The sequence below is a fragment of the Oncorhynchus masou genome, chromosome 17 (genome assembly GCF_036934945.1).
Source record: "Oncorhynchus masou masou isolate Uvic2021 chromosome 17, UVic_Omas_1.1, whole genome shotgun sequence".
Classification (NCBI taxonomy): domain Eukaryota; kingdom Metazoa; phylum Chordata; class Actinopteri; order Salmoniformes; family Salmonidae; genus Oncorhynchus; species Oncorhynchus masou.
In genome coordinates this window covers 42585408-42597979 of record NC_088228.1, presented here as the reverse complement: position 1 = coordinate 42597979, position 12572 = coordinate 42585408, and the positions used below count along the sequence as shown (strand labels likewise).

Below are 12572 nucleotides of genomic sequence, written 5' to 3'. Positions count from 1 at the left end.
AAATATCTGGATTTATGGTGCTATCAAGACAACTTCGAACTCTGAAAGAAACAAAGTTGAATCATGATGACGTCGGTAATCTTCACGTCGTAGCTCTAGAAAGAGGCCTGAGTTCCCGACTTACAATTCCAAGTTCAATGACCGTTCAAAACTTATTTTCCCAGTCGGAACTCGTTTTTCCTGAGTTCCCAGTTGTCTTGAACTCAGTGAAGTCAGATTTCCCAGTTCCAGAGTTAACAGTTGTTTTGTGCGTGGCAGAAATCATGCTGGATTGACAGCATGGCCAATGTTGAATGTTTATAATTTTAAGCATGGAAAAGATACCCTTAAACACAGACTTGGGACCACACACCCACTCCACTGAATAGCAGGCTAGTGATTGTTTTGCCAAGCTTGCAGTTAGCCACTGATTCCTTCCAAACCACTCATTGTTGAATTTGTGTTTTCCAACTTGTTGTGCAATGTTTATGTCCAATGGTCGATGAGCATTGATACGTTTTATCTATAATTTATCTTCATTATTTCTCTTCATATGACGAGGATTAAAAAGGATTTGCCAGGACATTGTCTACTTGACTGCTAGCTAAGATTTTGAAAGTATTATGTTGACATGATCAGTCCAATCAAAGCAACTGTAGATACAATGTGATTTGACATTATTTTATCTGTGGCCAATGACCTTGAGCCTTCTTGGATGGGCACTTCTAATGTAACTCTATGGCAGCACCCAAGGGGCTTGAATTTTCAAGCTCTTCCCGTAGATTTGGCGGTGACATAGTGTTCCCATGAGTGACTGAACACTGAGCCAATCACAGTGCAACTAGAGAACATTACCATCCCCTACACTCCATATTTTCTGCTGGCTGCCCCACCACCACAGAAAGCATTGAGCTAGGCTGAAACACCTGCATTTTGGAGCTAACATATGCAAGAAAGCAAAAAAATAGTTTTTATGCAGCTTTACTAACTCAATGATTACATTTTTTTTTTTTTACAATGTTTGCAAACTTATATGTGACACGTATTAATGCCAAAATAACATGCAAAACAAGCAAGCCCACATGCCCTGAATGACGGGTCGCCACTGATCGATCTCTTCATCTTTCCAATGTAATTTTCCCTCTCAAAAAGGCAGTATAAAGAAGGTGATATAGAGTATCTCAGAGTAGGCAAGACAGAGATTTAAATGTCTGAATTTTGTATATTGTCTTCTGTAGGCTAAATCCCCATCACACACATGGAGACAACTAAAAAAGCTTTTAAGTGCTATATGCAGAAAGAGTGCCATGCTTGCAGAAAATGTGGACTGTGGGATAGATACATGGACACAATCATTATTTGTCTCTTTTCCACTTCCAGTACAAATGTTTTGAAAAGTTGCCGAAATAAAACTAGTGTCTGCTTAATTGATAAATAGCAAACTCATATATTATTGAATAGCTGTTATAATTTGATCAATTCGTTTGATCAGGACATTTCCAACAGAATGTTACCGCCAAAAAGACGTGTCCATATTCAAATAAGACAAGATGACGCCCTCCTCCTATTTAGCCAGCACTCTCCACAGAGCACCACCTTCCATTTATCTTGCGACGACGAGCCTCTTCAAGCACCAGCTCTTCTCACTCGGTCTGTCAAAGGTACATTTTATACAAGGTCGTGTTTATCTGACTATACAATTTCGTCATATTATTATTTAAGTATTCTAAGTAGTAGTTAATGTGTAAATGACAAGACTTGAGTTATTGTGAATAAACATGGTTGGAATGCGGCTTTAGCTGTTAGCTACTACAGCTAATGTTAGATATCTTCACACGCAGCAATTTGCCAGTTTACTTAACCAGTTTACTTGACCTGTGAACATTTTATACGGGCTATATTAACATCTGTCAAACACACGGCGGGGGTTTCACTCTCTTACAAATATATAATGAACCGTATTTAACTACGCTAGTGATCAACTTCATTGTAACGATTTCTGCATCCGCCTTTAGCCAGTTAGCTTAGCACCAAGTGGCGAAGCAGGCCAACGTGGTGCAAAATGGCGCTTACATTCTTGGCCTGCTTTTTCCCCCCAACACGCATTTAGCCAGACTCATTCAGTGAGCTTAGTCTGTTGTCCAAACCTTAACACGTTATGTCAAATAACATTAAAATTGTTATTTGCCTGAATTGGATTAACTATGTACAGCTAGCTAACTACCGCACCTTGGTTGGCCTACCGCTAGCTATCTGGCTAATTCTGTGCGCAATATGTCGGACAACCGCTCCCGCACACGGCGTGACCTACGTTTACAACTCCTAGCTGCAAGTATCACAATGTTAAAAGGTGTTTCTACTTGACCCGGATTGATCCCTTGCAGACACAGAATCATGTCCGACGAAGGAAAACTGTTCGTCGGAGGCCTGAGCTTCGACACCACAGAGGAGTCTCTGGCGGAAGCTTTCGCCAAGTATGGAAACATCGCAAAAGGTGCGTTCTAGACCTGTATTTCATTTGCTAAGTGATCGCTGGCTACTTCCATAAATATTAATTTTATGTTTCTCTCGCACAGTTGATGTCATCAGGGACAAAGAAACGGGAAGGTCTCGTGGATTCGGCTTCGTAAAGTACGATAATGCCGAGGATGCGAAGGACGCATTGGAGGGAATGAACGGCAAGGTATATCGTTATCATTACTTATATTTACCAATTATCGGAGTTGCTTTTGTTTTAATAACCTTAATGACATAACTGACTAGATTACTAAGAATACATCTAGGTGTAGCTTAATGAACCATCAAGTTATTTCTGGTTTTATCATATCGAAGTTAGCCAGGTAATTTATTAATCCTGTTAAATCGTTATCCCATTATGAAAAGTCACGTGTTTATGGCCCGTGCTGAGTAACTCTCCTGTCTCTTGCAGTCTGTCGATGGCAGAACCATTCGTGTGGATGAAGCCGGCAAGGGTGGCGGTCGCTCAGGAGGTGGAGGTGGCGGAGGATTCAGAGGTTCCAGAGGCGGTGGCGGATATGGTGGTGGAGGTGGCTATGGAGGGGGGAGAGGAAGAGGTGGGCGAGTTTACTCGCGAGGTATGGGCAGGCAATCTGCAAGATGGTGTGCTCCCCATCATCCATTAGCGTTTTGTCTTGCCCTCCCTCTTAGCCGTAGTTACATTTTAGTGTGAGTTTGCTTTAGCCGTGAGTTTGCTTTTGAAGTCTTGCGGTGTTTGTTCCCAGGTGGTGGAGGATATGGTGGCGGTGACAGGGGATATGGTGAGAGGAGCTATGGTGGTGGAGGAGGAGACCGCAGCTATGGGGGTGGAGACCGGAGTTACGGGGGTGGCGGTGGATACAGGAGCGGCGGCGGTGGAGGGTATTCTTCTGGTGGCGGAGGATACAGAGACAATAGGTGAGGCGTCTGATTACACATTTCCTAAATTGGTGTTTGTGGACATTCCCCTCTTGCATCCTTTACAGTGAACTGTAGTGGTGAACGATTTACTGATGTTATAAATTCCATTTAGCTCAGGTGTTTGAGCCCACCGTGCCCCTTCTTGATGTCAAGAACTGGGGGATGCTGGGTTGAAGGGAGTTGAGGTTTTCTTTCTGCAAGTTTTCAGCTTGGTACCCCCCATCTCAGCAGAAGGGGTTTAAGAGGTTTCATGCCTGCTAAAGTCTGCCCAAAAATAAGCCCGATATATATTTCTGGGACCATCTATTGTTGGGGCATGGACATGATAATCACGTCATTGTGTACATCTTATTTCATAGTGACTTTCTATTGTCTAGACAATGTGAACCTGCCAAACAATGGAATGTTTTGGCAATTGAATATTTGACTTTGGAAATGTTTTTTTTATGCTAATGGCATTTCATGTTGAAAATAATTCAAACAGTGGTTATTTATTAACAATTGTGCTGGAACCAAACTGACCCCAAAGCACTAATGAGCAGGGACCTTACCTATATTTTTTCCCTTCCAATGTTAGGGGCCAGGGAGGCTACGGGGACCGCTCTGGGGGTTCCTATAGAGACAGCTACGACAGTTAAGGTATGTGCTCATGTATTTGTTTGTTTCTTCATAGGCCTAGGCTGCGTTAGGCCACTTCCTCATTCCAAGGTTCTGGACTTGAGCCTTCTACTAGGTTGCGGCTGAATAGTTTAGGATGAGATGTAGTTCTGCTCCAACCCTAATCTAGCACACCCGATTCTCATATTTAGCTGGCTGAGTCGGTTTAGTTACAAGTGGTTGGAGTGATCCTACAGGGGGTAGCTCTCTAGGAATATTTTTGGGAGAACCCTGGTTTAGTGGGCAAGTGGGGATGTTATCAAGCTCAAATGTTCGTGAAACTTGTTTCCTAAACTCAGTGTCTTTACCTGTGTGCCCAATTCTTGTCCTCAGCTGCACACGAGTAAAAATCCACCCCTGATTCAAGATCATCCCTTGGCTGGCTGTATTTAAAAAGCTCCTCAAGAAATTTGTCCACATGTTGACCTGATTTTTGTAGTCCTATTCTGTGTTTAAGTAGCTCGAGCGTCTTTAAATTTAGCCATGAGTTTTGGCCATTAATTTACAAACCATGTTTAAAAAGTTAATGATCTCTAAAGGATGCATCTCCATTTGCTCTTATGGCATTTAGTTCCATTGATAAAGCATAATGTCTGACTTGTTGGTGCTGTAAAAACCAAAAGGTTGCTTCACATGGCTGTTTGTATATAACCGCCCACTGTTCTTTACATTCTACTCCTTGTCCCTATCAGCACTGACATCTCCATTTAAATCCTTGATATGAGTATTGTGGATATCAACGAGGCTAGTTTACCTTCCTGTTTTCCTTTGTTTTAAACGACAATGTCCGACCTACCTCCTGCCAAGTTTTAAACTGAGCGAGAAATAAAATGATTCCTTTGACAACCTTTATCTATACAATTGAGGTTCTTAAAATAGCTGAGGGTCCTGTATGTTCAGTTTCCAAACAGAGTGAATTCCTTTCAGACTGGTAAAACTGTTCATGAAGTTGCAAATTGCAGCATGCTACAGTCTGCTCACGGTGTTTTGTTATTTTGCTCTGCTCAATGCCTGCATTTTAAATGTGCTTGTTATAATGGACTGAACACACAGATCAACGTTACTGCTCTTGCCCAATAGTATTCCACCTGGGAACGATTTTGTACTTTCTGTTCTTTGTATCATCAACATTGAAGATTATTTTGTCAATTTTGGCTTCATGGAGCCTATTAAAACGATTTGTTGAAAATACTTTCTTGTGCCTTGAACATGCTTATGGGGGAATTGGCTGGTTTATTGTCAGTGATTTATAATAGTTTATCTTCATAGCGTTGGCTTGTTTCCCTTATGTGGGGCTTTAGAGCTAATTTCTATGGTTTAAACTTTCCAAAAGTGAGAACAAGAACTTTGAAATTTTACAGAGATTCATAGGAAGTGACATGGTTCCAGTATTTGTCTAGTCTTGGGCCTGTTTAAGTGATGCTTCTCTGGTGGCTTATGTTGCCACTGACTTAAGTGTGGTGTTTGCCTTTAAGTGGTTATTAACAGTGAGTGGGGTACTGGTAAAGTATAGTCAATGCACTTTTCCAGTTTCCTCAAAGCAAAATTTCACTGAAGTATTGTTCTCATTTTCTGCTGGCTTGCCACCGCAGGGCACAGCAGTGGTTGGTAACTGGTCATAATATCCTCTAGTTGTAGTCAATGGCAGTTTCCAAATTGGCAGTTCAGTATGACTTTGTTTCAAAAGTTTGTCAAACAGTGCTAAGACATGCATATGACAATTGAGGGGTACATTTCAACCTCTTGGGTTGACTAATCTTCCATGACTTAAGTGGGGCCTAATAGTGGGAAGTAGGTGGTGGTCCTGTTAATGCTCCATTGCTCAGCTACAGAAAATGCCTACAAGTCCTTGGAGAATGAAGTGTTGCGCCTACCAACAAGTGCTCGTCAGAAGTGAAAGCTGCTCTCTTGCCTAGTTCATTTGTGGAGAATCGATAGGCCAGTTCACGTGAGGTAATCTCCTTTTGCTCTCCTGCTCACATCCTTCAAACTGAGTTCTCATTATTTCCAGAAATATGTTATCCATTGTCCCCCTCTGCTGCAAAGATTGCCACAGTCCAATGTTCCTTGGCCACTTCTGAATGTCACTACTCTACACTCTTAAATCCATAGAAAACAACTGCCCCCCTTTTCAAATGTGCCTTAGCAAAATTACCATTCATCTGGCCTCAGTCCAATTACTTTTGCATCATGTCCTTCAGAAATTATCTGATCACCTCAACTGGCTCAATTGTCCCCTCGTTCAGGCCTGATTTTTAACAACCCCCCCCCCCTTTGTTTTTATAGTGTGGTCCTAAGCATTGTTAGGTCTGGGTAGATGAACATGTGATGAAACGACTGCTTGCTAAAGTATTGGTGTTTGAGCTTCTGTTCTAATCTCATGAATGTCTTCTCGTTAGGATGAGTTTACCCTCTGGAGACTAACCTGTCCTGAACTCTCCAGTGTGTCAGATGGTGATGAGCTGGAGTTGCAGTTACTGCTGCAGCTAAATTTTTCAGGTTTGTCTCTTGTTCCTGTAAATTTTCTTTTATTTTTTTGGCAATGCCGTGCTTTACTATTTGATATGTGCTAGTGCTTTTGTTCTTCTTTTCAGGGCTGGGTTGTATTTGAATATTACCACTCACCAGCATGGCGTTGTTTATTAATCAGAAAGAAACACCTTCAATTCTTTGACTAATCCAAATATCTTTTTTTCGTAGCCTACACTTGGTTGTCTGAGCCATAGAGCAAATTAAAATAAAATGTTGCAAACATGTTTTTGACCTGAAAATTAACTACCCGGAAGGAAAGTTCTTTCGGAAGTTTAATTTTGTGTTCGTATGGGGAATGTCGTTAACAATTGATTAACCGTGGTGTGAAGGAAGCTTAGGCTCCTCCTTCGCAAAATGATACTCAAGGCCAAACCCCTTCCTGCTAATTTCAACTGTTTATCATGGCCAAAATGGTCGTGTCATTCTTCGGAGGTGGAACCTAAACAAGCATTTCCGCTCTAGGGTGGGAATTGTCTACGGGTGACATTGTCTTTTTTTAAAGGGGCATAATGTAAAATGAAGTCTCCTAATGGAAACTAGGGTGACTTGTAACCACAGAATTCAGATGCTTCCCCTCCACCACAACCTCGTTGGAGCTTTTTAGTCTTCTGTTTTTGTCTAATAGCTGAACAATTTTTTTTTTTTTGTTGAAAAGAGACAGCACTTTGCAGCAATTTAGATGGTACAATGATTCTTCACGCTAGCTTGTTTTGTCAAACTGAAATTAGGCTAATGCAGTAGGATTTTGGTTACCAGGAAATGGCAGTGATATCTTTTGAACGCTTGCTCGAGATGCCTCAGCGTGACTGAAGAGAGGGATGGTGCAGCCTTCCGCTTTGATAACGAGAGACAGACCAGCTTTGGTTGAGAAATCAGAGGGCTGCACAATTAGAAGGCAATTTTTCATTAAAATGCACAATTATTGAAACAATATTACTGCAGATATTAAGGACATTTTTTTTAAATTTCAATGCAAAAAAAAAATTACGATCTTTTAAGTGTCCATTAAGCAGCTACTGTTCTAATGCTCTGACAATACATTGATTATAATTTTTCTTGCATTCCTCAGGTCCAGTGTATGGCGTTGACGTGCGTGTGCACAGAAGTGGAGTCAGAAATCTGCATTAGTCTGAAGACTTTTGTACATTAAAATATAAAAAAATCCAAAGAATCAACAATTAAGGTCCTACAAGCTGCACCTCATTTAGGAAACTGCTGTTAGGTGATGATTTTTGCTTTACTGACATGTTACAGAAGAAACAAATGCACTTGTTTTAATTTGAGTTTCAACATGTCATGGCTCAGTGGTGTTCATGGCTGTGCAACATGTTGGCGCATGTGTTCAACTAGTTTTAATGTGATGAATTTGTACATGATCTATTGTCAATTCAAGTATCTTCAATAAAGGTGCAAATCATTAAGTGCTCAATCCCATATTGCTTATCAAATTATTTCTCTAAGGAAATAGACGATGGGGTCAAACCTCTTGAGTCAATTAGACATCGAATTGATCGGTTAAAACCCCTGAAAGATGGCAAGCAATGTTTGGTCATCCCAGCTCAGACATTGTGCTGCAGTACTCTGGAGCATTTATCAAAGGGAAAGATGTATCCTGCCCAGTGCTTAATTTGTAAATTGGGGAATTGGAACGCATGAAAGAAATCCCATAGAGCATTGCATGCCTTATCGCTTTTACGTACTGGTGTAAAGAGGTGCTTGCAGAAGTTGCGCACATGGGGAACATCTTTGATTTCATACAGTTCTATACCACTTTAGATGCCTGGAGAATTTAATACCTCACACATGACAGGCTCCTTTGACAATCTGAAATCAATGAAAACAGCCTTGGTCTGGAGACATTGTACGATATGATGAAGTAACCCTAAAAAAACCTTCTGCTCAGTGAAACTGGAATAATGTGGAGCTCACCGACGATGGCCAATGCGCTGTTGCCTATCAATTCCCTTTGCTCAGGTCTATTTGGAAGTTTAACTTGGTAGCCTACAAACAATTCGTCTTTTCCCGCGATTGTATTTGAAATGTCACAAAAGGCCTGATTTGGCTGACAATTTTATAACTTTCACAAATGTATCAGAGGTGCTACGGCACCTCCAGCACCCATGATTCAGTGCAACACTGGCGAGATGAGTTGCATGCTCATGTCTATCACAGCAGGGAGAGATAATAGATAGGTGCACTTCTGGCCACACATGGGTCTATATAGGCTACAGTGTTGCATAAACTGAAAATGTACTGGGAAATGGGTTCCTGAGAGATGAACGGGATCAAATGAAGCACCAGTCCCACCAGGTAATGTGTCCCACCGAAACTGAAAATGTCTCATGTCATGAAAGGTACTGGGAAATGGGTTCCTGAGAGATGAATGGGATCAGGATCAAATGAAGCACCAGTCCCACCAGGTAATGTGTCCCACCGAAACTGACAGCACACTTCTTTGGTGCCATGTATTAGTCGGGTTTATACAGTCGACATTGGCCTCATGTAAACCTTACATTTCACGGTAAACTCACAAGCCCTTAACCAACAATGCAGTTCAAGAAATAGAGCTAAAGTGAAGGGGGGAAAAATGACACTAAATAGTCCAGGTGGCCATTTGAATAATTGTTCAGGAGTCTTGTGGCTTGGGCATAAAGGCTGTTAAGGACATGAGGTAGCAGAGAGGACAGTATGACACCGCCTAGTATATAGGTCCTGAATGTCAGGAAGCTTGGCCCCAGTGATGTACTGGGCCGTACGCACTAGTGCCTTATGGTCCGATGCCGAGCAGTTAACATACCAGGCTGTGATGCAACCGGTCAGGATGCTCTCGATTGACAAGCTGTAAAACTTTTTGAGGATCTGGGGACCCATGTTACATTTTTTTCAGTCTCCTGAGGGGGAAAAGGTGTTGTCGTGCCCTCTTCACAACTGTCTTGGTGTGTTTGGACCATGATAGTTTGTTGGTGATGTGTACACCAAGGAACTTAACTCTCGACCCGCTCCACTACAGCCCCATCGATGTGGATGGGGTTCTGTTCAGCCCTCCTTTTCCTGTGGTCCACGATCATCTCCTTTGTCTTGATCACGTTGAGGGAGAGGTTCCTATCCTGGCACTGCACGGCCAGTTCTCTGACCTCCTCCATATGGCTGTCTCGTTGTTGTCAGTGATCAGGCCTACCACTGTTGTGTCGTCAGCAAACTTATTGATTGTGTTGGAGTCGTGTTTGGCCACACAGTTATGGGTGAACAGGGAATACAGGAGGGGACTAAGTACACACCACTGAGGATCCCCAGTGTTGAGGATCAGCGTGGCAGATGTGTTGTTGCCTAACCTTACCACCTGGGGCGGCCCATCAGGAAGTCCAGGTTCCAGTTGCAGAGGGAGGTGTTAGGTCCCAGGGTCCTTAGCTCAGTGATGAGCTTTGTGGGCACTATGGTGTTGAACACCGAGCTGTAGTCAATGAACAGCATTCTCGCATAGGTGTTCCTTTTGTCCAGATGGGAAAGGGCAGTGTGGAGTGCGATTGCGTGATCTGTTGGGGCGGTATGCGAATTGGAGTTGGTCTAGGGTTTCCGGCATGATGTGAGCCATGACCAGCCTTTCAAAGCACTTCATGGCTACCGACGTGAGTTCTATGGGGCGGTAATCATTTAGGCAAGTTACCTTCGATTTCTTGGGCACAGGGACACTATGGTGGTCTGTTAGAAACATGTTGGTCGTTCGGAACAGCTAGTGCTCTCATGCATGCTTCAGTGTTGCTTGCCTCGAAGCGAGCATTAAAGGCATTCAGCTCGTCTGGTAGACTTGCACCACTGGGCAGCTCGCTGCTGGGTTTCCCTTTGTAGTCTGTTTTTCAAGCCCTGCAACATCGACAAGCATCAGAGCCTGTATAGTAGGATTCAATCTAAGTCCTGTATTGCCACTTTGCCTGTTTGATGGTTCGTCTGAGGGCATAGCGGGATTTCTTATAAGCGTCCAGATTAGTGTCCCGCTCCTTGAAAGCGGCAGCTCTAGCCTTTAGCTTGTGCTAATGTTGCCTGTAATCCATTGGTTCTGGTTGGGAAAATGTACGTACGGTCACTGTGAGGACGACGTTGTCGATGCACTTACTGATGTAGCTGGTGACTAAGGTGCTATACTCATGGATGAATCCCGGAACATATTCCAATGTGTGCTAGCAAAACAGTCCTGTAGCGTAGCATCCGTGTCATCTGACCACTTCCGTATTGACCGAGTCACTGGTATTTCCTGCTTTAGTTTTTGCTTGTAAGCAGGAATCAGGAGGATAGAATTCTGGTCAGATTTGCCAAATGGAGGGAGAGCTTTTTATGCATCTCTGTGTGTGGAGTAAAGGTGATCTCGAGTTTTTCTTCCCTCTGGTTGCACATGTGACATGCTTGTAGAAATGAGGTAAAACAGATTTAAGTTTGCCTGCATTAAAGTCCCCGGCCACTAGGAGCGCCACTTCTGGGTGAGCATTATATGTGATATTATGGTCTTATACAGCTTGTTGAGTGCGGTTTTAGTGCCAGCATCGGTCTGTGGTGGTAAGAAAACGGCTAAGAATAATATAGATGAGAACTCTCTTGGTAGATAGTGTGGTCTACAGGTTATCATGAAGTATTCTACCTCATGCGAGCAATACCGCCAAGACTTCTTTAATATTAGACATTGCGCCCAGCAGTTATTGACAAATAGACACCCACTCCTGCCCCTCGTTTTACCAGACGTAGCTGCTCTGTCCTGCCGATGCATGGAGAAGCCAGCCAGCTCTATATTATCCGTGTTGTCGTTCAGACACGTCTCGGTGAAACATAAGATATGACAGTCTTAATTGTAGATTTGGTCCTTGTCTTGACAAAGCAGTATATCCTTCGCGTCAGACTCATTAAAGAAAGAATCTCTGTCCAGTTCGAGGTGAGTAATGGCTGTTCTGATGCCCAGAATCTCTTTTCGGTCATAAGAGACGGTAGCAGCAACATTATGTACAAAATGAGTTACAAACAAAAACAAACAAAATAACCAACTGTGCTATGAGCCCGTAAAACGGCAGCCATCACCTCCAGCACCATTATCCAACAATATCATATGTCTTCTCTCACACTGGCAGTAAAAGAACACATTGCGGCATCATCATCAGTCCAACCAATCAAATAACACTAACCTTGGAAAGGTTTTTAGCCCCTGGTAATCCTGCAGGTAGATATCATATCAAGCCGTTCATTATTGATTAGGCAGTCTTGATGCTTTCATCCAAGTGTGTACGTTGTAGTCACATGAGGGGATGTCCTCGCTGGCGATGCCTCTGTGTCTGAGGGAAAGCAAGATGCTTGAACCTTGGTTAGCATTCATTGATTCATAGTAGTTCCCTTACCTCTACGGGGAGAAATGAGAGGAAAGGGAAGTCAGTTGTAAAGTCCCGGTGCAGGGCAAGAATAGAGCACTTAGGGCCTTCCTCTGACACCTGGTATAAAAGTCCTGGGTGGCAGGAAGCTTGGCCCCAGTGATGTACTGGGCACTACCCTCTGCTGTCTAATCAATGGCCACTGTGAGATCAGCAAGCAAGCGTTGAACTTTCAGTGCATCCTGCTCTAATACACAGCTCTATTAACAGCATATACAATGAGTGTACAAAACATTAGGAACAATTTCCTAATATTGAGTTACACCTCGCTTTGCCCTCAGCCTCAATTCATCAGGGCAGGGTCATGGACTCTACATGCTGTCAAGTGTTCCACAGGGATGCTGGCCCATGTCGACTCCAATGCTTCTCACAGTTGTGTCAAGTTGGCTGGATGTCCTTTGGGTGGTGGACCATTCTTGATACACACGGGAAACCGCTGAGCGTGTAAAACCCAGCAGCGTTGCAGTTCTTGACACTCAAACTGATGCACCTGGCACCTACTACCATGCCCCGTTCAAAGGTACTTAAATATTTTTTCTTACCCATTCTCCCTCTGAATGACACACATACACAATTCATGTC

General features: G+C 43.0%; 1 protein-coding gene across 3 annotated transcripts; it reads left to right on the top strand.

Annotated features, from left to right (window-relative positions):
• Window positions 1-1535: 1535 nt before the first annotated feature.
• LOC135559072 (cold-inducible RNA-binding protein B-like) lies at window positions 1536-5244 on the top strand. 3 transcript variants are annotated; one of them, XR_010458430.1, is made up of 7 exons: window positions 1536-1640; window positions 2364-2473; window positions 2556-2662; window positions 2909-3053; window positions 3222-3393; window positions 3970-4035; window positions 4387-5244. XR_010458430.1 is itself a non-coding variant. In XM_064993433.1 (7 exons), exons 2-6 carry the CDS (start codon window positions 2374-2376, stop codon window positions 4032-4034), a joined length of 558 nt encoding a protein of 185 aa, XP_064849505.1. In that variant the 5' UTR covers window positions 1536-1640; window positions 2364-2373; the 3' UTR covers window position 4035; window positions 4387-5244. The 3 variants fall into 3 exon arrangements, 2 of the variants coding, with proteins under 2 accessions (XP_064849505.1, XP_064849503.1); XM_064993433.1 differs by having other exon boundaries at window positions 2909-3026; window positions 3974-4035; XM_064993431.1 differs by having other exon boundaries at window positions 3974-4035.
• The last annotated feature ends 7328 nt before the right edge of the window (window positions 5245-12572 follow it).